Source organism: Ipomoea nil, unplaced genomic scaffold (assembly GCF_001879475.1).
Source record: "Ipomoea nil cultivar Tokyo-kokei standard unplaced genomic scaffold, Asagao_1.1 scaffold2761, whole genome shotgun sequence".
Taxonomy (NCBI): Eukaryota; Viridiplantae; Streptophyta; class Magnoliopsida; order Solanales; family Convolvulaceae; genus Ipomoea; species Ipomoea nil.
In genome coordinates this window covers 1,860,106-1,885,193 of record NW_017619189.1, presented here as the reverse complement: position 1 = coordinate 1,885,193, position 25,088 = coordinate 1,860,106, and the positions used below count along the sequence as shown (strand labels likewise).

General features: G+C 34.3%; 2 protein-coding genes across 4 annotated transcripts; one reads left to right on the top strand and one right to left on the bottom strand.

The window, feature by feature from the left end:
* The first annotated feature begins 17,976 nt into the window (after positions 1–17,976).
* On the top strand, positions 17,977–20,232 carry LOC109156997 (calcineurin B-like protein 7). 2 transcript variants are annotated; one of them, XM_019304882.1, is made up of 9 exons: positions 17,977–18,093; positions 18,553–18,686; positions 18,933–19,030; positions 19,105–19,164; positions 19,238–19,346; positions 19,418–19,470; positions 19,569–19,649; positions 19,743–19,855; positions 19,955–20,232. In XM_019304882.1, the coding sequence occupies exons 2-9, from the start codon at positions 18,599–18,601 to the stop codon at positions 20,022–20,024; spliced, it is 672 nt and encodes a 223-aa protein (XP_019160427.1). In that variant the 5' UTR covers positions 17,977–18,093; positions 18,553–18,598; the 3' UTR covers positions 20,025–20,232. The 2 variants fall into 2 exon arrangements, with proteins under 2 accessions (XP_019160427.1, XP_019160428.1); XM_019304883.1 differs by having other exon boundaries at positions 17,979–18,093; positions 18,948–19,030; positions 19,955–20,229.
* LOC109156996 (GDSL esterase/lipase At5g08460-like) lies at positions 20,229–21,997 on the bottom strand. 2 transcript variants are annotated; one of them, XM_019304880.1, is made up of 5 exons: positions 21,663–21,997; positions 21,285–21,412; positions 20,904–21,143; positions 20,553–20,808; positions 20,229–20,465 (listed from the first exon to the last, which is right to left on the bottom strand). In XM_019304880.1, the coding sequence occupies exons 1-5, from the start codon at positions 21,934–21,936 to the stop codon at positions 20,248–20,250; spliced, it is 1,116 nt and encodes a 371-aa protein (XP_019160425.1). In that variant the 5' UTR covers positions 21,937–21,997; the 3' UTR covers positions 20,229–20,247. The 2 variants fall into 2 exon arrangements, with proteins under 2 accessions (XP_019160425.1, XP_019160426.1); XM_019304881.1 differs by having other exon boundaries at positions 21,285–21,400.
* Positions 21,998–25,088: the final 3,091 nt, after the last annotated feature.

The following is a 25,088-nucleotide window of genomic DNA, read 5'->3' as shown; positions in this document are numbered from 1 at the left end:
GAATGGCTCTAGGAGTGAACCTATTTTACCCACACGTGGTTTAAGGCAGGGAGACCCATTATCTCCTTATCTTTTTATTATTTGTGCAGATGGCCTTTCTTTGTTATTACAGCAGGCTCACAATAGGGGTTTGATCCATGGATGCAGAGTGGCAAGAGGTGCTCCCCCAATCTCTCACTTGTTTTTCGCTGATGATAGCCTTCTGTTTTTTAAAGTCAATGTTCAAGAGGCCAGTGAGATCAAGAGGTGTCTATCAGTCTATGAGGATTTATCTGGGCAAGTGGTTAATTACCACAAGTCAAGCATATGTTATAGTAGGAACACGAGTAACGCAAGTAAGGAAGTGGTGGCGCAAGTTCTGGGAGTTGGCCAGGCTCCTAATTTTGGCAAGTATTTGGGACTCCCCTCATTTGTAGGGAGAAACAAAAAGGCAGCTTTTGCATATATAGAGGATAAAATCCGGCAAAGAATTGGGTCATGGAATAAGAGGTTATTATCACAGGCAGGTAAAGAAATTTTATTGAAAAGTGTAGCACAATCCATGCCTACCTTTTCAATGAGTGTCTTCCTGCTGCCAACTTCTGTTTGTACAGCGATTGAGAGGACTATGAATCGTTACTGGTGGGACTCTGGAACTGATAGACGGATACATTGGAAGGCTTGGGACAAACTGTGTGTTCCTAAGAAATATGGGGGTTTGGGATTCAAGGAATTGCGTGCTTTTAACCTGGCTATGTTGGGAAAACAGGCGTGGCGAATGCTTACTAAACCTGAGTCCTTGGTAGCTCGTATATATAAAGCACGGTATTATGCCAAAGGCTCATTTTTTGATGCACAAGTGGGAATTAATCCTAGTTTCTGCTGGCGGAGTATTATGGCAGCCAAGAGTATCATTTGTAGTGGGGTAAGACGGAGGATTGGAAATGGGGAATCTACACTCATATGGACCCATCCTTGGTTACAGGACGACCAAGACCCCATGATACAAACAGAGATGCCAGTACAGTTACAGGATGCTAAGGTGGTGGGATTGATTAATCAACAAACACGGACTTGGGATCTTTCAATTTTAACTGATCTTTTTCATCCTAGTGATGTGGCAAATATTCTTAAAATACCAGTTTCTCCGGATTATGATGATACTTGGTATTGGCCTGGGGACCCGAGAGGAGTTTATTCTGTAAAGGGCGGATACAGATTAATAGTTGGTAATTATGGGAATGAGAATGGGACCTTTACAAAGTGGTTAACCTTGTGGAAACTCAAAATACCCCCAAAATGGAGAATGTTCCTATGGAGAGCCATTTGTGATATACTCCCTACCACTTCTAACTTGCTTATAAAGAGGGTAGAAGTAAACCCATATTATGCCATGTGTGGATCATCTCAAGAGGACACTATGCATGCTTTAGTGTTATGTGAATTTGCAAAGAACATTTGGGACCGATCCAACCTTCCAATCCCCAATATTATAACGAATATTTTTCATATTTGGTTTGGTGAGCTCCTAAATGTTTTAGATTTTGATGGGATGTTATATGCAGCATCAATCCTCTACAATATTTGGAGAGCACGGAACGGGGCGGTTTGGAATGCTCTATTACCACGGCCACAATCTTTGTTGGCAGCAGCGAATTCGGCATTGCATGCATGGAGAAGGGCAAACCCGCCAGCAGTCCAAAACCACGTACCACTGCCTGCAATGCAATCTCAACATCTTGGCTCTCATGCGCCACTCGGACCTCACGGTATTGTACAGGAAGAGCCACCTCGGAGGCTATGTCGCATCGACGCGGGGTTTATACACAATACGGGCAAGGCTACGGTTGGGGCAATCCTCGTAGACATGAATGGAGGGTATGTCGCGGCCTTCAGTGCACCCCTCCCGGATTGTTTCTCACCACTTATGGCCGAGGCATTGGCATGCAAGGAGGCTTTGTCATGGTTAAAGGATCGAGGGGAACAGAACATCGAAATATATACAGATTATTTAATGCTACAGCGTTATCTTACTACACCGTCTACTACGTTTCGCACTTACGTCGGCTATGCCATTGACGCCTGCAGAGCAGCTACAGCTTATTTTCAGTCTTGTTCTTTCCATTTTATTTCTAGACTAGACAATTTTATAGCTCATGCCTTAGCTACTTCAGCATATCAGCAATCGGCTGCTATGTACTGGGATCTTCTCCCACCAGACATTATTTCGACATATTTTTAATAAAGCACCACATATATTTTCAAAAAAAAAAAAATAATAATAAGATAAATAATTTTATTAGTTATATTGTCTTTATTTTTCTTCAATATAAAAATTCTTTATATTCAAATTTATTAATTGATTATATTCGTTACATTATCCTTACAATGTCTTTATTCAGTGAAAATTTTTTTATTAATTATCAATAAATTAATTAAAAGAAATATTTTCATTAGTTATATTGTCTTTATTTTTCTCAAATGTAAAAATTTTTACATTCAAATTCATCAATTGATTATATTCACTACATTATCTATTATCTTTTTTGTGCACTATTTTTCTAATTAAATATCAAAGTTATAATGCAAAATAATGCTATATATTTATTTACCAAGTATTTTATTAATACCATGAAAAAATTAAAAAAAATATAATTAATAAAGTCAACCATATTAACTACTTGAGAGATTTTGTGACAACGAGAGTATTCAAATCACACAACAAATTGAAGTGAGAACTACCTCGCAATGTCCTTGTTTGACAATCAGCAGTTAGCGGTTAACGTTAGCGGATTATACTAGCGGATTTGACCAGCGAATTTATTTAATTATTAACATTGGATAGAAAAAATGACCGCCAAATTATTAAATCAAATGAATGGTTCATATTGTTCAGGTTTTAATTTTTTCTTTTAAGATTTTCTAATTTATCCTTAATTATATGATTATCCATTTAACTTTTCCGTTAATTCACCGTTAGTCTAATTATAATATTAAAGTCTAATATAGAATTATAACTACACCATTAATTTAATTCTAATATTAAAGTCTTAATAGAACTTAACCACAAATCCTAATGTCGGAATCTCCTCAAACAATATTAGTATATATTTAATATTTTATGTCTTAATTTTTATTTGTTCTCCCTTATGTCCCGTATTTGGTTTCAACGATACCTATACAATTATTTTATTGACAATTATAATCAATTTTGACTATATTATCTTGCATTTGTAAACTTAGAATTACCTATTTAACCCGCACGGGCTTAGCTCAATGGTTTAGTGGGTAGTATTTGGGAGAAGAGACGAAGGTTTGAACCTCGGCGGCGGCAGTGCGGGAATTATGTGCCAAAGTGGGCAGATTCCTTGTGCGTATCAGCATTTGACCCTGTCTGCTGAACCATTGAGTCACCGTGATTTACAACTTCCCACAATGCTCTGTCGGGTCGGAGTGTGGGGGCCCTTGGGGTTGGGGACTCAACCTTTGGGAGAAGAATTACCTATTTAAATACGCAAATTCAACCTTCAATTATCTATGCATGAACAATTTCAATATAATCCTGTCTTAATATACTTTAAAGTACTTATTTATAAAAAAAAAAAAAAAAAAAGCATTGGGCATTATCCCAATCGCGCAAGGCGCGTAAAAAACTAGTATAATAATAAACGTCAAAGGTTCAATTCTTGACTTTGGGTATGGAGTAGCATAAATCTCCAGTGCAATTGTTCCACGTATTCGACGGTGAAAACTTTGAGTACACCCCAAAAAAAATCATATGTTAATTTAAAAATTAAAATAAAAATGTCAATATGTGTATCATTTAATCTTAATTAGAATTTTGTTAATGTTATATTTGTATACTAGTATTTGCCCCGTGCGACGCACGGACAAAAATTTATAAGTATTGTTGTAATGTTATGATACAAAGCAGAATTAATTTTATTAAAAATGAAAGCATAGTTACATTGTAATATTTAAATGTTAAGACAATATATGACAAAAAATGCATTCATATTGCTAACCTCATTTGCAATAATGATTTTACAAAGTTAAACGGACAGAGAAAGACCCGGACTACCTCGTGGTTTACACAAAAAAAAATAATAATAATGATCTTTCAAATCTATTAATATGCAATCACACTTACGCGGGAAAATTTTTTCCCTACTTAATTTCACTTCACCTAACTTTCTTTGTAAATAAATTATTAAAAAACTAATAAAAATTACAACTATTAAAAAGTTAGTACATATATATATATATATATATATATATATATATATATATATATATATATATATATATATATATATATATAATCAAAATTGATATATAATACTCGTAGAAATTAATTATGATTACATGAATTTATAAATTTGTACGCATTTTTTTTATCTTGCATCTTTGTGTTGTATAAACTCAATAATCTCTTTCATATATATATATATATATATATATATATATATATATATATATATATATATATATATATATATATATATATATATATATATATATATATATATATATATATAGAGAGAGAGAGAGAGAGAGAGAGAGGGGTTTGGCCCATAAATTTTTTAAAAATGTAATTATATATTGGCCCAACATTTGTTATATTAAAACTTTTATTTTTTATTATATTATATTATTTAGTGTCAATTGATTTATTTTTTACTTTTATAATGCCAATAATTAATATATATATATATATATATATATATATATATATATATATATATAGAGGTTTGGCCCATAAATTTTTTAAAAATGTAATTATATATTGGCCCAACATTTGTTATATTAAAACTTTTATTTTTTATTATATTATATTATTTAGTGTCAATTGATTTATTTTTTACTTTTATAATGCCAATAATTAATATATAATATATATATATATATATATATATATATATATATATATATATATATATATATATATAAAGATTTATGATGAATATGAAGTCCTAAACCCTTGATATTCCATAACTCTCAAATGCACCAAATGGAGGGAAAAAAATTTCACCTTGATTCTGCTATATTATATATAGAGATATAGAGATAGAGATATTAATTTTATTTGTATATGAAAAAGAACATAAGTTGGGAAAAAAAATTTGATTCACCTTACCATGCAAATCATCGTCATAACAATCCCCACGAGACAATTTGTATGGTTATCAGTTATGATGTTTATTATTTACTATATATAAATGGTGCATGAGTTGTAATATTTAGACCTCATTTTTTTAATGTAATTGTGAACACGAGTTAATTCCATTTTTAGTTCTAGATTTATATATAGGTGACAGTCCATTTTTAATCATTTTTATCAGAATATCTACATTTGGTTCTAGTATTATTATAGTATAAATAAACATTTTTTGTCCTCTATCAACAAAACAGTTTTAATGTTGTTAAATACAAAGACATTTCGGTCTTCAATTACGATTTTTTTAAATAAATATAAAAATATAGCGGGGTCAACTCACTTTGTATAAAAATGATCGAAATGCCTTTGTATTATTTAACGACATTTCAACGATTTTGTTGACGGATGACCAGAAATGATCATGCCATAATAATATTAGGACCAAATGTGAATGTTCTGATAAAAAATAACTAAAAGTGAACTATCACCTATAAATCTAAAACAAAAAGTGAAATTAACTCTTGTAAACAATATTGAAAATCCTAAAATGTCCCACCATTGGAATCTAGTGTGGTTGTTCAGGCCAGATTTTATTATTATTTTAAAAATGTAAATAGTAATTACAAGTTTTTAGATTTGAGAAATTAAAACATTGTTGTCTGCATGGACAACTCAGTTGGTCATATGGGTGAAATTTAGAAAAAATGATTTGGAATTGAGTCTCACCCATAGCAATGAGGGGGCTCCTTGTGTACAATAAACAAAGGTATAGCATCTGTGTTCAACTGAGTTACCATGGAAATTAAAGCATTGCAAATACTATTTATATCATTTTTTATTTTACTTATTGCAACTATTATGTACTTTTGATATAATAATAATAATAATAATAATAATAATAATAATAATTATTATTATTATTATTATTATTATTAGGGTGAATTGGAATGGTATAGATGTAAAGAAAATAGTATTGTAATATAGATATAGGGGTTCGGCCTAGTATAGGCAGCCAGGGTCCAACGCGGGGTTCGCCTCAGGTCCAAACAAATCTATCTTGCTCAACTCCACTTAGTCAGTTTGGTTTGGGTTCATTTTGTAACGTTTATCCATTACTATTATTATAACATTAGGATAAGTTATGATAATATTCAGTATTTGATATGTGGTGCAACACTAATAACCTAATAGGTAGACTACCATTATGATCAGGAGTCTAGTTAGGGTTTAGGAGACCTAAAGACAATCAACCGCAATGATGGCCAGTGGTTATATAAGGTTATTAGTCCTCTCACTGCTCACAATACATACCTCATACAACATCTAGAGAGCTGAGTAAACTGAGAGACAAAATACTCATTATCTCTGCAGCAGTCCGATCGCTCAACCGTACCAAGAACCATGGCTGGAGGTTAGTCGATCCTGTTATCACATATTATATGATGCATGTGATATTTTAGTCTAACAGTTGGCATCAGTCACCATAAATAATCTCTGCCTAGTTCGTTTAATTGCATATAATATTTGCATATGTTGTATACATATTTGTATAATTCAATTACATATGGTGAATATTCTTTGGTTCGCAATTAAATTGTCTGGACTGCTGGAAATTTTGGTTTATTCCGCATTAAGAAACAAAAAAAAAAATTAAAATTGGATATTTAGCTATCTACTGCTTCGCCATTTTTTTTTCTCGCCCAGAATTTGCTCGCCGGTGGTGTTTGGAGCTTGACCTCCAGTTTGTCTCGCCGGCAGCTGTTCCGGTGGTGGAGACGAATCAACGGCGACGGTGGTGGCTGGTTTGCACTGTGGCGGGCGGACGGCGGCGGACATCGGCGTTGCATGGAGGCCAGTTGGCGGTGGCGGCGCTGGGTTTTCCAGCGACGAGGCTGCTTTCTGCTTTCCGATTGGCGACGCTGGCGACCTTTTGGCTATTGTTCGTCCTCCATGGTTGCTGTTCGCCGATGATGTAGCGTCGCAGGTCTCCTGGTCTGCTTCTGTTTGCGCTGCTTCTACGTTAGTGAATTAGGGAAGATGATGAAGATTAAGGTATTGGGCCGGGTTTGGCCCAATTGGGCCAAACCTGGGCTCATATTAAAAATAAAAAATAAAAATTTGGGCCTGTTATGGTTTTGGGTCAAACCTGAATTGATATTTGGACTACATCAATTCATTCCAATAGTTATGCTGTGCAACCGAATGTACCATGCGCATGGTGCATACGGTTCAAAACGACGTCGTTTTGATTAAAAACGCGCGTCCCACTTAAAAAAAAAAAAATCAGGTTCGACTCTCAGCAATAGCATTATTGTGGATATATAGTTATGAAATTGTGGATATATAGTTATGAAATTGTGGTTATATAGTTATGAATTTATGGATATTTAGTTCATTCATTGTGGATATTTAGTTCAATCATATATTGTGGATATTTAGTTCATTCATTGTGGATTTTTACTTCATTCATTCATTCATTGTGGATTTTTACTTCATTCATTCACTGTGGATATATAGTTATGAAATTGTGGATATATAGTTATGAAATTGTGGTTATATAGTTATGAATTTCTGGATATATAAAAATGCTATTGCCGAGAATCGAACCTGATTTCTTCTTTAAGTGGGACGCGCATTTTTTTAACCAAAACGGCGCCGTTTTGCAACCGTATGCACCTTGCAAGGTGCATTCGGTTGCACAGCATAATTTGCGAATTCATTCAGATTAACATCTTCATCATATTTGGACTTCTTCTAATTAAATTATCCCATTGAAATTTTTTTTTATTAAGTCTATTATTAAATTGTTGTTCAACTTTGAATAATTATTCAGTTTTAATTTTTCAGTTGAATTTTAATTTAATAATGTTTCAGATTAAATAGTATTAAGTGTTGCAATTTAATTGTGGAGTATTTTGTGAATAATATGCATAATCGGAGCATTGCTATTTATCTCTTTATTGCAATAATTATTTGACTGTTATAATTATGCCGGTAGAAAAGCATGTTCATTAAGAAAAATTTAGAGCCTTTTAGGTCTGAATTATATGTTATGCATGATTTAGTGCCTTTTAGGTGAATTAGTGACTTTCAGGTTAGATTATGCATATTATTACTCAGTCTTCAGTTATTACTCCACTCGTGTTTTATAAAGTTCCTAAAGCACATAAAGTACATAAACAATTCGTAGTTTACCCTATTCAAAGCCTTATCCATAGGTGAAACTATTCTTTAGATCTCTCAAACGATTTTACTTCAAAAATGAGAACACATGAATTAGGGAAGTTTCTTGGGGAGGAATACTAGTTTTATGGCCCTGGCTTAAAAGCCTTGTTGCTACTAGTCCCCTTGCGACGCTACTCTGTCTGAGGAGTTGGTTTTTAACCGAGCTTCATCTCGACCAACTTTCCTGGGAGTATACCTAAGGATTGTCTATCATATTTTGGTTTAATCTGTTTGTTTATTAGGTTTTCTTGCTAATGTGATTATGTTCTTTGGTTAACTAAAGAGTAGCCACAGCATCTTTAATTTTTTCCAAAATTACATATTAAGTTTTACTCACATAAAGTTAATGCAAGAATATTGTAATTCACTCTGCGTGATATGGCAAAATTTAGCCCACAGGCAATTTTGTTATATTTGTAGGGTTAATTAGGATGAAATACCATGCTATGATCATAATTTGCCCACAGGGATTATGTATCGGCATATAGTTTTGGTAGTTTTGTCATTAAGGGTGGAAAAATTAAAATCGCACCCATTCCGTTTCCACCATTCAGTTTTGAGAAATTCATTATGCGTAAAAATTTAGCCCACAGACAATTTTTATGGCATCCGAATTTATCTTTTGCATAATTTTACATTGGTAATATTATGTACTTCAGTATCTCTCTCTATTTTTTGTGCCTCGAAAAATTCTAACCAAGCTTTCAATTTTCTTTTTACAGTCACTCTTCCAATCACTCAATCAATAACAATTGATATTCCTATCCTCAATTATGATAATCACAAAGAGTGGAAATACGCTGTCCTATTGAATTTAGGAATATTTGGGTTTGATTATGCTCTTCGCATTGAGAAGCCTGTTGAGCTTACTGCGGAAAGCACTGAGGAACAAAAAACGCTATACGAGCAATGGGCAACAGCCAATCGCTTAGGCGTATTCCTCATTAATTCTAAAATTGCCAGAGAGATTCGTGGTCCCGTCGATGATATTGCGGACATTGAGCCATTACTCAAGGCCATCGATGATCAATTTGTTAACGCGAACAAATCTCTGGCAAGTACCCTGATAATGCAGTTTATCAATATGCGTCTTTCCACTGTCAAGGGCACGCGAAAACATATCCTACAGCTCAGGGACATTGCGGCTCAATTGAAGAAGTTGAAGATTATTCTTCCAGATGCCTTTGTGGTGCACTTTGCACTAAATACCCTATCTCAGGACTATAATGCATTTAAAATTTCCTATAATACACATAAGGATGAATGGTCTATCAATCAATTGATTACCATGTGTACTCAAGAGGAAACACGGCTTTTAACTGAGCTTGGGGAAAGTGCTTTAATGGCCACAACAAGGCCTAAAAGAATGTCTGGAAAGCCTAAGGGACTTACCATGGATGCTAAGGGGAAACTAACCCCGAAAGCAGACATTAAGAAGATACAAAAGTGTTTCTTTTGCAAAAAGAAGGGACACATGAAGAAAGATTGTATCAAGTTTCAGAAATGGATGTCCCAAAAAGGTAACATTTCATCTTATTTCGTTTGTTTCGAATCTAACATGTCAGAAGTTAATACTAATTCCTAGTGGGTTGACTCTAGTTCAACAATCCACATTGCAAACTCTTTGCAGGATATGACAAAACTGAGACAGCCAAAGGGAAATGAGTGTAGCATCTTCTCTGGAAACAAGATTGCGTCACCAGTAGAAGCTGTCGGAGTTTGCAATTTAGTTTTGGACAATGGCTTTGTATTGACGTTAGAAAAGACTTTTTATGTTCCTAGTTTTTCTAGGAACTTAGTTTCAGTATCTAGACTTGTACCCTTCGGATATTCTTTTGAATTTAATGCCAATGATTTCAAGTTATTTCGTTATTCTACTTGTGTTGGTACTGGTACAATGTCTGATGGTCTTTTCCGTCTTAAATTAAAGAATGATTCAGTTTACAATTCTTTTACATGTTCAAAACGGCACCAAACGGTGTAGTATTAACGACAATTCCTCAATGTTGTGGCGTCGGAGATTAGGTCATATCTCCCTTGAGCGTATTAAAAGGTTGGTAAATGATGGAGTACTTTTTACTCTAGACTATACTGACTTTGAGACTTGCATTGACTGCATTAAGGGTAAGCAGACAAACAAGTCAAAGAAAGGTGCCAATAGAAGTTCAACGTTGTTGGAAATTATTCATACTGACATATGTTGTCCTGATATGACAATACCTGGTCAGAAATATTTCATCACCTTTATTGATGACTTCTCAAGATTTTCCTATGTGTATTTACTTCATCATAAACATGAAGCATTGGATGCCTTTAAATCATTTAAAGCTGAAGTTGAAAACCAATGTAACAGGAAAATACACATAGTTAGGTCTGATAGGGGTGGTGAATACTATGGTAGATATACTGAGAATGGACAAGCACCTGGTCCCTTTGCTAAGTTTCTTCAAGAGCATGGGATTGTTGCCCAATACACTATGCCTGGTTCTCCAGACCAAAATGGTGTAGCTGAAAGAAGAAACCGGACCCTTCTGGATATGGTGCGGAGTATGCTTAGCAACTCTAAGCTTCCGAAGTTGTTGTGGGATGAAGCGCTTAAGACGGCAACGTATATATTAAACCGTGTTCCAACCAAGGCTGTCCCTAAGACACCGTTTGAGTTATTCAAAGGTTGGAAACCGAGTTTGCAACATATGCGTGTTTGGGGATGTCCCTCTGAGGTGAGGATATATAACCCACACGAGAAGAAACTTGACCCAAGGACGATTAGTGCTTTCTTTATTGGATATGCACAGTTCGCTAAGGGTTATATGTTCTATTGTCCATCTCATACTACTAGGATAGTGGAATCAAGGAATGCTAAATTTCTTGAAGATGACTCGATTAGTGGGAGTGATCGGTTTAAGGACTTAGTTCCTTCCTTCGATCATACTGACTCTCGACCTTCTACGTCATCTGGTGGGGTTGTACTTATCCGCAGTGCTCCTTTAGTTTTGCCTGCAGATATACCACCTACCGTTGAGGTTCCACAAACTGTTGAGGATCAGCCTTTGGAAGAACCAGTTCAGGACTTACAGCAACCGCCTGAACTAGATTTCGAACCAATGGTTGAACCAACTCAGGATATACAGCAAGATTCTGAGCTGATACAAACTGAACCGATTCAAGAACTGCCACCAGTTCCTGAAGAGGTAGTTGCCCCGCAGCCTGTACAAGGTGGTGAGGGTCCAACCTTAAGACGGTCTACTCGGATAAGGCGATCAGCAGTTCCTAGTTATTATGTTTCGTATCTACAAGAATCTGACATAGGGGCTGAAGATGATCCTGAAACATTCTCTCAAGCCACAAATTGTGCACAGTTTGACTTATGGTTAGAAGCCATGAAAGATGAAATGAATTACATGAAGGACAATGGAGTTTGGGATCTTGTTGAGTTGCCTAATGGGGCCAAGGCCATTGGCTGTAAATGGGTTTTTAAGACTAAAAGAAACTCATTAGGCAACATTGAGAGATACAATGCCCGGCTTGTTGCCAAGGGATTTACTCAAAAAGAAGGAATCGATTACAAGGAGACTTTTTCTCCTGTATCAAAGAAAGATTCACTTGGGGCCATTCTGGCATTAGTTGCACATTTTAATCTTGAGTTGCAACAAACGGATGTGAAAACCGCTTTCCTAAATGGTGATCTAGAAGAGGGGGTTTATATGAAACAACCTGAAGGTTTCTCTTCTAGGGGGGGGGGGGGGTGAGCATTTAGTATGTAAACTTAAGAAATCCATATACGGTTTAAAACAAGCCTCCCGTCAATGGTACATCAAGTTCGATGGGGTAATTTCTTCATTTGGTTTTGTTGAAAATCCCTCAGATAACTGTATATACCAGAAGGTGAGTGGGAGTAAAATTTGCTTTCTTGTTTTATATGTGGATGACATCTTACTTGCCACCAATGATAAGGGGATGCTTCGTGATGTGAAACAATTTCTTTCTAAGAACTTTGATATGAAGGATATGGGTGATGCCTCTTATGTTATTGGCATTAAAATTCAGAGAGATAGGTCCCGGGGTATACTGGGTTTATCTCAAGAAACATATATAAACAAAGTTTTAGAGAGATTTCATATGCAAAATTGTTCACCAAACGCTGCTCCCATATCTAAGGGGGGTAGATTCAGTTTGGACCAATGTCCGAAAAATGATTTGGAGAAGGAATCCATGGAGAACATCCCTTATGCTGCAGCAGTTGGATGTCTTGGATATATTCAAGTTTGTACGAGGCCGGATATTGCTTTTGCGGTTGGAATGCTAGGGCGTTACCAACACAATCCTGCGTTAGGCAATTGGGGAGCTGTAAAGAAGGTTCTAAGGTATCTCAAAGGAACCAAAAGTTACAAGCTTGGGTTTAGGCAGACAGACAATTTAGATCTTGTCGGTTATTCAGACGTGGACTTCGCTGGCTGTGTTGATTCTCGAAAATCAACTTCTGGGTGCGTCTTCATTATGGCCGGTGGGGCTATCTCATGGAGAAGTGTTAAACAGTCCTTAATAGCTACTTCTACCATGGAAGCCGAGTTCGTTTCCTGTTTCGAGGCTACTTCACAGGGTGTTTGGCTAAAGAATTTTATCTCTGGGCTTAGAGTTATGGATTCTATATCTAAGCCGTTGAAAGTCTACTGTGACAACTCAGCTACAGTCTTCCTAGCTAAGAACGACAAAAGTGGGAGTCGAACTAAGCACATCGACATCAAGTTCTTAGCAATTAGGGAGCGTGTCAAAAATAAAGTTGTATTCATTGAACGCATTCATACTGAGTTGATGTTAGCAGATCCCTTGACTAAAGGTATGCCACCATTTAAGTTCAAGGATCTGATTCAGAAAATGGGACTTTCGCCCAATTTGTAATTTGTATATATATACATTCAGTTTTAATAAAATTCTTTGGCATTCAGACATTTTCTCAATTAAGTGTGTACACCTTCATTTGCTTTATATTGATGAGAAAATGTACTTCAGGGACTTGGAATAAACATAGTGTTTATTTCGTTGGGTTTTGTTTCCTAATTAAGTGCTCAATGGCAGTTTGCATTTGATCATAATGGATACTACTCGTGCTAATGAGAACATATCATTATGGTTGGTGTTTTTCTGTTATTGAGTGGTAGTGCTTGCACCAAGTGGGAGAATGTAACGTTTATCCGTTACTATTATTATAACATTAGGATAAGTTATGATAATATTCAGTATTTGATATGTGGTGCAACACTAATAACCTAATAGCTAGACTACCATTATGATTAGGAGTCTAGTTAGGGTTTAGAAGACCTAAAGACAATCAACCACAATGATGGCCATTGGTTATATAAGGTCACTAGTCCTCTCACTGCTCACAATACATACCTCATACACCATCTAGAGAGAGCTGAGTAAAGTGAGAGACAAAATACTCATTATCTCTGCAGCAGTCCGGATCGCTCAACCGTACCAAGAACCATGGCTGGAGGTTAGTCGATCCTGTTATCACATATTATATGATGCATGTGATATTTTAGTCTAACACATTTCTAATATATCTATCAGGTTTAGTAAAATTAACATCTATTTGATAAATTTTAAATTATTTAAACTCTGAATGATGAAATGAATTTTCACCTTTTTTAGTATTTTGTATGCCCAGAGACGATGTGTGTGGCTCCTTAACCAACAAATTTATTCTGGAAGTAACGTGCCAAGACATTCTGGTACAAAGGAGGAGATGTTAGATTCCAGTTCTCACAAAATTGTTAGTAGAGGAAAGAGGTTTGATTCATGGCATCCTAACGAACCAGATGTTGACTGCCAACTTTACTGACTGCAGGCTGATACAAAGTATAAAATTATTGACAACAAATCAAATTGGTTTACTTAGAGCATTCATAATAGTGAAAATATTTTGTGATTTTTGAGGAGTTTTGTAAGTGTGGTTAGAAAAGAGAATAATAGAGAGAGAGAAAAAAAACTAATTAAAAAAAAAAGATTACTGTCGGCGCCTGACGCGCCCAACTGGGCACAATTGCAACACGCATGCGGCACACGCGGCTGGCATATTTTCTCGGTGAGATCCACTTTTGTGCAATAATCTCCTCTCTTACTGATAAATCTCAACTACCCTCTCTCTCTTTGCCAACATGGCTTTTCTTTTTATTTTTCTTAGAAATTTTGCATGGAGACCACTTTGTTGTAGCAAAAAGTCTACCATGCCAAGGAGTCTTCACAGAAGCTATTCTGTGGATGAGGGCCAGGGATTATGACAAATTTTAGATTCATCTTATCCAACAACTCTGAATGATACAAACTATGATTCTTCTTTTGGATTAATTTTGCATCATGTAAAAGACATCCTTTTAACTTTACCAAATGTTTTTGTTTCTTTTATTAAGCAATCAGTCAATATAATTGTCCACATGTTAATTCAGAAGTTTTTTTTTTTTTTTTTTGTCTGATTGTAGGGAGTGGTTAGTGTATCGACCTCCTTTTATTTTTGATATTTTTATCTTCATAAAAGAAAAATAATGATTATTAAAATATATATATATATAATTCCGAAAGTCAAAACAGGTAATTGGAATCCACAACTTCCAAAGAGAATATGCGCTACTTTCGTAGTATATTTCATTGGGTCTAAACTCTGAACAAAAATGTCTACTTTTATTTTTGAGAGGAAAAGGTATCAAAGTTAAGTTTTAGAAATACTGCAATTAAGGTCTATGAGGAACAAATAAAAATTAATGGGATATTCTAAATCGATAAAATAGTATAATTAAAAAATTTTAAATATTGTCGATTTTATAGATTACCGCTAATGTAGCGTTACTTAACACATGGCATTTTAATATTTATGTTGATCATAAGTGTGTAATTTTCTTTTATTTTATTATTTTAAATTTTATTTTTGAAATAAAAACAATCACCGACCATTGAGAAAAGGATGAAAGGTAATTGTAGTCACCTTATCCCTCTAGCCACGAAGGTGGCTTGACTGTCTTTGTCTATCTAGATTTGGACATAAAAAACATGTCCATGTCCAAATTTGGACATATAGATCTATGGTTAAAAAAAGCTTTTAAGAGATAAAAATAAAATAAAATAAAAAATTGTATATTTAGATCCACATAAACATTAGAGCAAATATCAATTTTGGTTCTACGAGTATTAGTAAAATGATAATTTTGATCCACATATTTAATTTTTACCAATTTTTATCCACGACTATTGTTTTAGTGCCAAAATTCATCACGAGTTACCCCTTCATTTAAGACATGCCGAAATATAAAATTATTAAGGGTATTTTCATCATTTTCAAATTAAGATTCGAATTTGAGCATGCATAAATAAAAGGATTTAAGCTCTAAGATCTATCCCAATTCACAGCTCTCCTCCTCAAATTAAGGTATGATTTGGAGGAGAATTGCGAATTGGGATGGATCGTAGGGCTTAAATCCCTTTATTCATGCTCAAATTGGAATCTTAATTTGAAAAGAACAAGAATGTCCTTAAATTTTTTAGATTTTGGCATGCCTTAAATAGAGAGGTGACCGGCGTGATGAATTTTGGTACTAAAATAATAGTCGTGGATGAAAATTGATACTAAAACAACAGTCGTTGATGAAAATCGGTAAGAATTAAACATATGGATCAAAACTATCATTTTGCTAATACTTAGGACCAAAATTGGTATTTGCTCTAAACATTAAGTCACTGCGTGTTTGTCTAATCAGTGTCATATCCGTGATAACTTGTTAAACAGGTAAGATTATGACTTAATTGCACTATTTTGTTGGTTTAGGGTTATTCCATTGTAGGTTTTTTTTTTTTTTTTTTCCAGGTAAAGACCCTAATTACACTATTTGTTAGATTTAGGGGGGTGTATTCAATCATGACTTTTGTAGAGTTTTAAAGACTTTTAAAATGATAGATTTTAATAAATTTTGATTGACTTTCATAGAGTCGTTCAAAACTTTTTAAAACTTTATAAGACTCTATAAAAGTCTATATAAAAAACTTCTATAGACTTTTATCAACTTTTTATTTAAAAAAGTCTACTAAAGTCATTGAAATTCTAAATTGAATACATCCTTACAAACTTTTAATGATTTTGATTCTTATCATTTATATAATTTTCTTACAAAACATTTATAATATATCATAAATTTTTTTTATAACATAGTTCTTCACCCACATCAACATTATTATTTATCTCCATAGTATGTAGGTTGAGACTTATATGCTAATTACTTATATATATTATTAATAAACATAAAAAAAAATTATTTCATTAGAAATTCATAACAATATTGAATAATAAAATTTATAATAAAAGAATTGATCAAATAAAATATTTAAAAATATAATTACAAGTTGCATAAAATAAAAAAAAATAAAAATTTAATATATATATATATATATATATATATATATATATATATATATATATATATATATATATATATATATATATATATAATTATACTTGATATATTGCTAGACATCACGCAAAGAACTATTATTTACAATAAGAGACTCCGAACAACAAGAAGGTGCTACTGTTTGCAACCCCAAATTGTTGTTGCGAACAATAGTTCGCTATTCGTAGTAACTTGTTAAAAATAGGAAAAATATATATTACGAATATAAACATAAAAAGAATAAAAATCAAAATATATAAGTATTTATATGAATATTATGAAACATATACTAAAATTTGATGATGAAAAATTTGCTTTATTCATGTATTTAGGGAGAATTAGAGAAAATTAGAGATAAAAAATTCACTGAAAAAATAAAAATCAATATAAATAAGCAATAATGAAGTAAAAATAATATTATTTCGAATTTTTAGAGGAAGATTGTAAAGTTTAGGAGAGAGAAAAAAATTGGTTGAGTTTTAGGTATGAGGAAAATATGGGATAATGAAGAAAAAATTAATTTTATTAAATTTAGATAGGTTTATAAAGTTTAAATAGGGAGAAAAATAGAGTTTAAGTAGAGAGAGAAAACATTCAAAGTTGTTAGAAAGAAAATTTTGAAATCTTGGGGTTGATGGTTGGATTTCAACTATTTATATTTGAGAAGGAAAAGTCTACAAAAGTCTTAAAATTAAAAAGTTTACAAAAGTTCATAACTTTTTGAATACCACATGACTTTTAAAGACTCTATAAAAATCTTAATCGAATACCACACGACTTTTAAAGACTCTTTAAAAATTTTGATTGAATACTGCCTGACTTTTAAAGACTCTCTAAAAGTTTGAATTGAATACCCCAAACTTTTAAAGTTTATAAAAATCTTTAAAACTCTATGAAATTCATGATTGAATACACCCCCTTAGAGAACAATTTGACACTTTTCATTTTTAATAACCTCTACCTCGTGTTGAATCCAGATTCATTTCACGTAGTGAGGATATTGAATTTCATATTAAATAAAAAGTCAATTCAAGCTTTTCTAATCTCATTAAATGAGAGATAGTCAACCCCAGAGCAAATGAGATGGCATATATTTTTCAGCAAAATTAAACAAGTGAATTATGTTTAAAAAAAAAAAAAAACAAGTGAATTATTATGATGTTTTGACTTTTGATACCAAATTTTAAAGAACATTTCCCACGAATATGAAGAGCTGACTTGCCTATAAAGATGAAGCACGAAATATGAATAATAGTCAACCAGAGACCTAAAGAACTCACAGTATCATAACAGGTATGCTCAAACTCAAATCTTTTCTTACCATTCTCATTTTACTAGCAACACTATCCTTGATTCTGTGTTTCTCATTTGGGGATTTAATGAAATCTTTAATGCTAATAATGAGAGGTTATATATGGGATTGTGAAGTCCCATCATGTTTTCTGGGTCCTACAGATTTCCATCTTTTCATCTGTTCAAGAATCACTTATTATCTTGCACTGCCAAACAGGGATTTTGACTAAATAATTTCCTTTTCTATATTATGAATTTTCATTCTCTTTGGGTTTTGGCATTTTGGGCAATTTTAGATCTGCATATCTGCCCTTTTGGAGATGATTAAATCTAGACTGGAAAGACTTTAAAATGGTTCTGGAAAGTCAATGCAGCAAAAAACTGAAACATTGAGGATACTGCAGTAAACTATGTTGTCTGTTCTGAGGTTAAAGAAAAACATGTGTTTTACTGTGGCAGGTGAAACGTCTGAAACGTTTTTAGATCTCGAGCCATCCACTGCATTATGCGTATGATCAAGCGCTTATTATGTTTGCAGCCAAGGCATCTATCTAGTATTGATGATAATGCCACTCTTGCTTCCGAGACTGCTTGTAAGATAACGTCTCTTCCCAATAATGATTCATAAGAAAAAAGTGTTAGGATAAAGCGCCAAAAGCTATAGCTAGTACTGAAGGCGCAACTTTATTTCTTTATACTGCCACACACATTTTCGAAAAGCTGGGTGCTGGACTTGGCCTTTTAAGCCCTTTAGGCCTCGCCCCCGGGTGCTAGACTTGGCCATTACCGGCCTCTGGCCAACAAAAGGAAAGCCAATAACATACTGAAACAGCAATTAGTGTTTGTTTTGACAGTTACGGTGAACGAAGTGGAGGCTTTGCATATCCTATATGAGCAGCTAAGCCGTTCCATAACTGATGACGGTCTTATCCACAAGGTATTCCTTTCACATTTTCCACGGTGAAGTTCAAAGACCACATTGTTTACCTCGATTATTGATTTCTAGTACAGGAAGAGTTTCTGCTCGGGCTTTTCAAATCTAGCAGCAAGCAGAATTTTTTTGCAGATAGGGTGAGAACATTGATTTCGTCAACGCATTCTTGAACTCTTCTGCACAGTGTAGTTTCAACTAACATTATTGCAGTTGTTTAAGTTGTTTGATCAGAAGGATAACGGGGTGATTGAATTCGGAGAGTTTGTTCGGGCATTAAATGTATTCCATCCAAAGACACCAGAAGCTGACAAAATTGCATGTAAGACACATCTTTCCAAGTATAATTTAGGGCATGGCTGCAGTTTTTGCTAAAGACTTATCGTCTTGCAGTTGCGTTTAGATTGTATGACCTAAGGCATACTGGTTATATTGAGCGCGATGAGGTACAGAATCATATACCCGAGTGCTCATTATTCTAGCTTGTTTTGCTTGGAAATTTTCTTTTAATAGTTTTCGGTTTATTTTGCGTTTAATCATGTAGTTGAAGGAAATGGTATTGGCTAGTCTGACTGAATATGATGTTATGCCTACAGAGGATATAATTGAAGCAATTGTGGATAAGGTTAAGAACTAAACTCCTTTATTTCATCTGTTCTTTTTATCTGTTCTTTTGTCTGTTCTTGATAGCTAACTGATGTAATGTTTTAGAGAACAGACAATCTTAGAGGCGGATATAAACGGGGATGGGAGAATTGATCCCGAAGAGTGGAAGGCGTTTGTTGCAAGAAATCCTTCTCTCATAAAGAACATGACACTGCCATCTCTAAAGTGAGAACAATACACTTTCTGTCAAAAAACTGTGTTCTTAAGCAGTTACAGTTTTTGTCATTTTGGACTAAATACTTTAAGTCTTTACGTATATTCCAGGGAAATAACTCTCGCATTTCCAAGCTTTGTGATGAGCACTCGCGTTCAAGACTGGGAACTGGTTCTGTGACAGAAATTTGTCATAGGCATTCGGAGGAAGAACGTTAAAGAGACTGATTTTAACCATATAGAGGAGTTCGAGTTTTGAACCATGTATGGATATGACCAAGTACTTTTCATTATATCTGATATCTGTACACATTTCTCCTAAAATTTTACTGTTTCTGCATTGAAACTAAAGAAAAAAAGGGCAAAAGATATTTGCAGATCTTAAGGGCAAAATACCTCAGAGCTTATATCATATCCAGCAAGTTCATGGGATAGCATATACTTGAATGCAGGCCAGACCAGATGTTATCAGCCAGGATTGCGTTTACTGCATCGGTTGGATGAAATTGGTCCCACCATATATGGTTAGACGCGTTGCTGCAAGCCATCTCAGGAGACATACATGAAAACCAAGCTCTACGCCTCCCAAAACCGCAGCAAGCCTCTTCATTAACACTGAAACCTAAAATAAAACGAAAACAGAAAATCACTGATCCTAATCCATATCAGATGATCGATTTTTACTATGCCAAAGATTGAATTGCTCTACCATAGCGATGAAGATTCTCTATAATCTCCATGGAACTCTGAAACGCGTCGCAGAAGATGATTTTTGCATCTGCAAGCTCTTGACCGAGTTCATCAACAATGTACCTCAGTGCTAAGTTAAACTCCACTATCATATCGTTCATTATTTCCACGCAATGTCCAGGCTGGTTACGATATCGCCAGATGTAATAGGGAGCACAACCCATTGGCCCCAATCCCATCACAACCACTTTTCTTACATCAGCATCATAGAGGTTCTGTTCAATCAACATATCAGGAATGTTCTCTAATACCCAAAAAAAAAAAAAAAATACAGTAATAATGGTGATAGAACAGTCTGTTTAGTGTTTACCACAATCTCCTGCTTTAAACCCTGAATCAAGAGCTGGTTGAAACTCCAAGGAAGATAAAGAGACTGAGGATCGGATCTATTATGATGATAGTAACGAATGTAGTCATTGGTTCCAATAGAAATGTAGAATATAGAGTTTGAGATCAGACGAGCTCCTTCTTCCTCACCCATGCTTAGTTTAATCTGCTGAAACGTCTCGATTGCATGCTGAATCTGGTGTGTAAGTGAGCTAAACCCACCCTGCAAACAATTGAGGATAAAACGATATGATCAAGAACAGCCACAAGACAGATATGATCAAACCTGATAAGAGTTTGTGTTATGTGAATCATAAGTTGCAATTTAGAGCAATCTTGAAATAATGGAGGGAAGGAAATGTACCCATTCAGAGCCAGTGGATAAAACGATGCTAGCTTCAGCAGAAGCATAATTCACTCCCTGGATCAGATCATCAGCGGAATCGGGTTTCCCATGATAACCCGGCACAAATGGCAACCCTAGATTCAACGCTAATCCAGAATTGAACAACATCTTGAAATTAGAACTATGAAAAATCGCAACTAAGAATGCAATCCATAACACAATTACATATGAAACAAACAAGAAATCAAGAACTCAATCTTATAATTCCTCTACTTTCTCAGTGAAAAATGCACTGCGATTCAAGAGCAAGTGAAAACATAAAACAGAAAATTTCATTTGTGCTCTAAGAATCCGAACAGAAAACTAAAGCAACTAGAGAACTAGAGAAGTAATTACCAAGATAATCAACAGCGATTCGTCCATTGGAGAAGCGGCCAGTAGGTTGGCGAGTGTCGAAATCCCGTCCGTAAGGAAGTCTATCGGCCCGAGCGAAGTTGCCGAGAAAAGTGTGGTTTCCACAGTCGACGGAGGAGTCTCCGATCACGAACAACGCCGGAACCAGCGGCGGAGAAGAAGGAGGAGAGTTGGGAGACGGAGAAGGGGCACTGTTGATGAAACCTTGAGCGCATCCGAGAGGCAAAATAATCAGCAAAGTTGCGACGAACGCCATGGCTGTGCCTGTGGCTTCAGAGAGAGGCAGACACAGTTGGCGGGAATCCTAACGATTTAACGAATTGTGAAGGTGAGAATTAAATTCCACTTATCACAAAATCATATGGGCAACTTAAATACATTTATGTGAAGTTAATGATTACTCATTGATTAGTGGGTTCAATTGCTTGCCTACAAAATGTAAAATCTCTGACTCTGATCTTTACATCTCGACTTAACAGAATTTGTAAAAGTGGCCTGCATAGGCTTAGCTAAATGGTTTAGTGAGCAGTATTTAGGAGAAGAGACCAAGTTTCAAATTTCGGCAATAACAGTGTGAGAATTACGTTCAAAGTGAGCAAATTCTTTGTGCGCACTGGCATTTGGCCCTGTCCGCTGAACCATTGAGTCACCGTGATTTACATCCTTCCAAATGCTCTGTCAAGCCGAGTGTGGAGCCCTTAGAGTTAGGGATTCAACCTTTTGGGAGAAAAATTTGTAAAAGTGATAAATCAGTGACGGAATGACTCATTAAGTGACATGACTATCATCCGGTGCCCACAAGGAGCTCACCATTCTCACACTAAATTTTTTCCTTTCAATTTTCAAGGTGACTCTTCAATATATATATCCCATCCATACAAGTTTCTAAAAATAAAAAAGAAATTTTTATTATAACTACGCATATAACATATGACCATAGTGTATTTATTCATTCATTAAATATAGGTTTGATGGCATCTTTTGGTATAACTTTGAAACTTGGGTGTTATAGAATATGAAGAGGCGTGATTATGGAGCATGTAGAAATGATAACGGCTACGGGCTATGTATCATATATTCATATGTTAAGTTCTTTGAACCCAAATTAAAACCAAATACAAATTTTAAACTAAGTTGTAAATCGAATTGAACTTGTAATCTTGTAATTATATAGTCAATTGTCTAATCAATTTGATTAAAATTGTCTTCGTATACAAACACTTTGATGTGCGGGAAGAAATATTGTACAAGGGAATGAATAATGACGTGCAAAAAGTACAATAAATATGATTAAATGTATCATAATTTAGAACATAATATTTCAACCTATTGTAGTTTAGGAAAAATCTCAGAGTTTAAGTCATTACTATAGTGATAAAATATATACCTTGGGTCCGTGTTCCCATTTATAGCCGGGTCGGGGCTAAAAGGTTCGGTCCCGATCTACGGGTCGAGGTCAAAGGTGACGGGTCAAACCCGTCACCTTCTTGTGCCTATAAAAGGGCATATAGCCCTTCAAGTTGGCAATTTATATCGTGCACTAGGGCGCACATTGCATTGTGCGCCCTGATGCAAAACGACGTCGTTTCATTTTTTTATTTTTTTTTTGAAATTTCGCTACCCTGTGTTAGCAGTTAATTTTTTTTTTTAAAAAAATCTCATGTTCAAAAATGTACATAATTTTATACTAGAATACACATAATTGTATACATGAATGTACATACTTTTAACATAATACACATAAACTTTTAACATAGTACACATAAATTTCCTATTTCGGATGTACATAATTGTTTAAAATGAAGTACATAATTGTATAAAAAATGTACATAATTGTATAAACAAATACACATAATTGTATAAACAAATATACATAATCACGTCAACTCCCTACATAACTTACCAAAACGACGTCGTTTTGGAAGGCGCGGGACGCACAGTGTTATGTGCGACGCACTAGTACATAAACAGTCATTCGCGTCCAAAATTAAGGCTAATACGAGTTCAAAGTTGCTTGGACGCGTATGTAGGAGACGCTAATTGTTACAATTATTTGGACGCTCAAAACTACAAAATGCGTCCAAAGTTCAGGAACTTTGGACGCGTATAGTATTTTTTTTTAAAATAAATAAACACTATACGTGTCCGAATTATCTCATCCACATTTATTTTCTTGAAATGTATTATGGGTCATTACTCATTACCAAACTCCATAATTTCTAAACAATCACAAGTCAAGTCCATTAATTAGCAATCATTTAAAAACATATAAAGTACATTATTTTAACTCATAAAATACTTATTTTAATACATAAAGTACATTATTCTAACTCATAAAATCATTATCTTATCCCAAAAATTTCATTATTCTAACACATAAAGTATATTATATATTATTCTAACTCATGAAATACATTATTGTAACACATAAAGTACATTATTTTAACTCATAAAATACATTATCTTACCCCAAAATGTTTATTATTCTAATACGAGTAATTCTACATGAACTCCCATATCCTACTCTCATTTTCTACTCCCTATGACATGACATGCCTTGATTGCTTAATTTAGTAGGGGGTCATGATGTTTAGGACATCCTTAGATTTTTGTTGTAATTTTTGAGAAGTTTTTGTAAGTGTAATTAGGAAAGATAAGATGGGATGGAAGAAAAAAAATGAAAGAAAAAAATAATAAAAGCTGATTTAAAAGAAAATAAAAAATCACTTTGCCTCGATTGTATGTAAACCACCCCTTCACCCCCACCCCCTAAAGTAGTAAAGAAGGGCTCTTTGGGGTCTAATTTTCTTTCTATCTGACAGGATAAATAAACAGGAAGGGGTGGAAGTGGACCCCACATTTCTGCAACATGCAAATAGAGATTGAGAGAGGCTGGCAAAGTGGACCCTACAATTCTGCAAAAAAACTCATATTTGCAAGACATATTTTATCGTCTCTCTTCATCTCTCTCTCTTCCATGTTGGTAAAAATTTTCTCACAAATCATGAGAAACTAACCTTCTAAATAGGGATAGCCTTATTCATTCCTTTTTTTCTTCCTCCAATCAAATTTGAACACACATGACAATAAAAGTTTAAAGTATGTTTTTGGGAGTACATAAAGTAATTTCCTTCTAACACACACACGGAGTAAGAATTTTATTTTATTATTATTTTTTTTTAACATCAAATCAACGTCATTTTAGACCGTGGTCTATACAACTATGTTGACCACATTCTACACAAAAATTTGCCGTATAAGATAGCCCAATTATTCAAACGACTTTGGCCCAACTTAATCAATTACTTAAAACATTGGGACAATCTATCAAAACTCAATCATCCGGCAAATTATTGTGTGGATCATGTCCACACAATGTTATATGGACCATAATAAAAAAAATATATT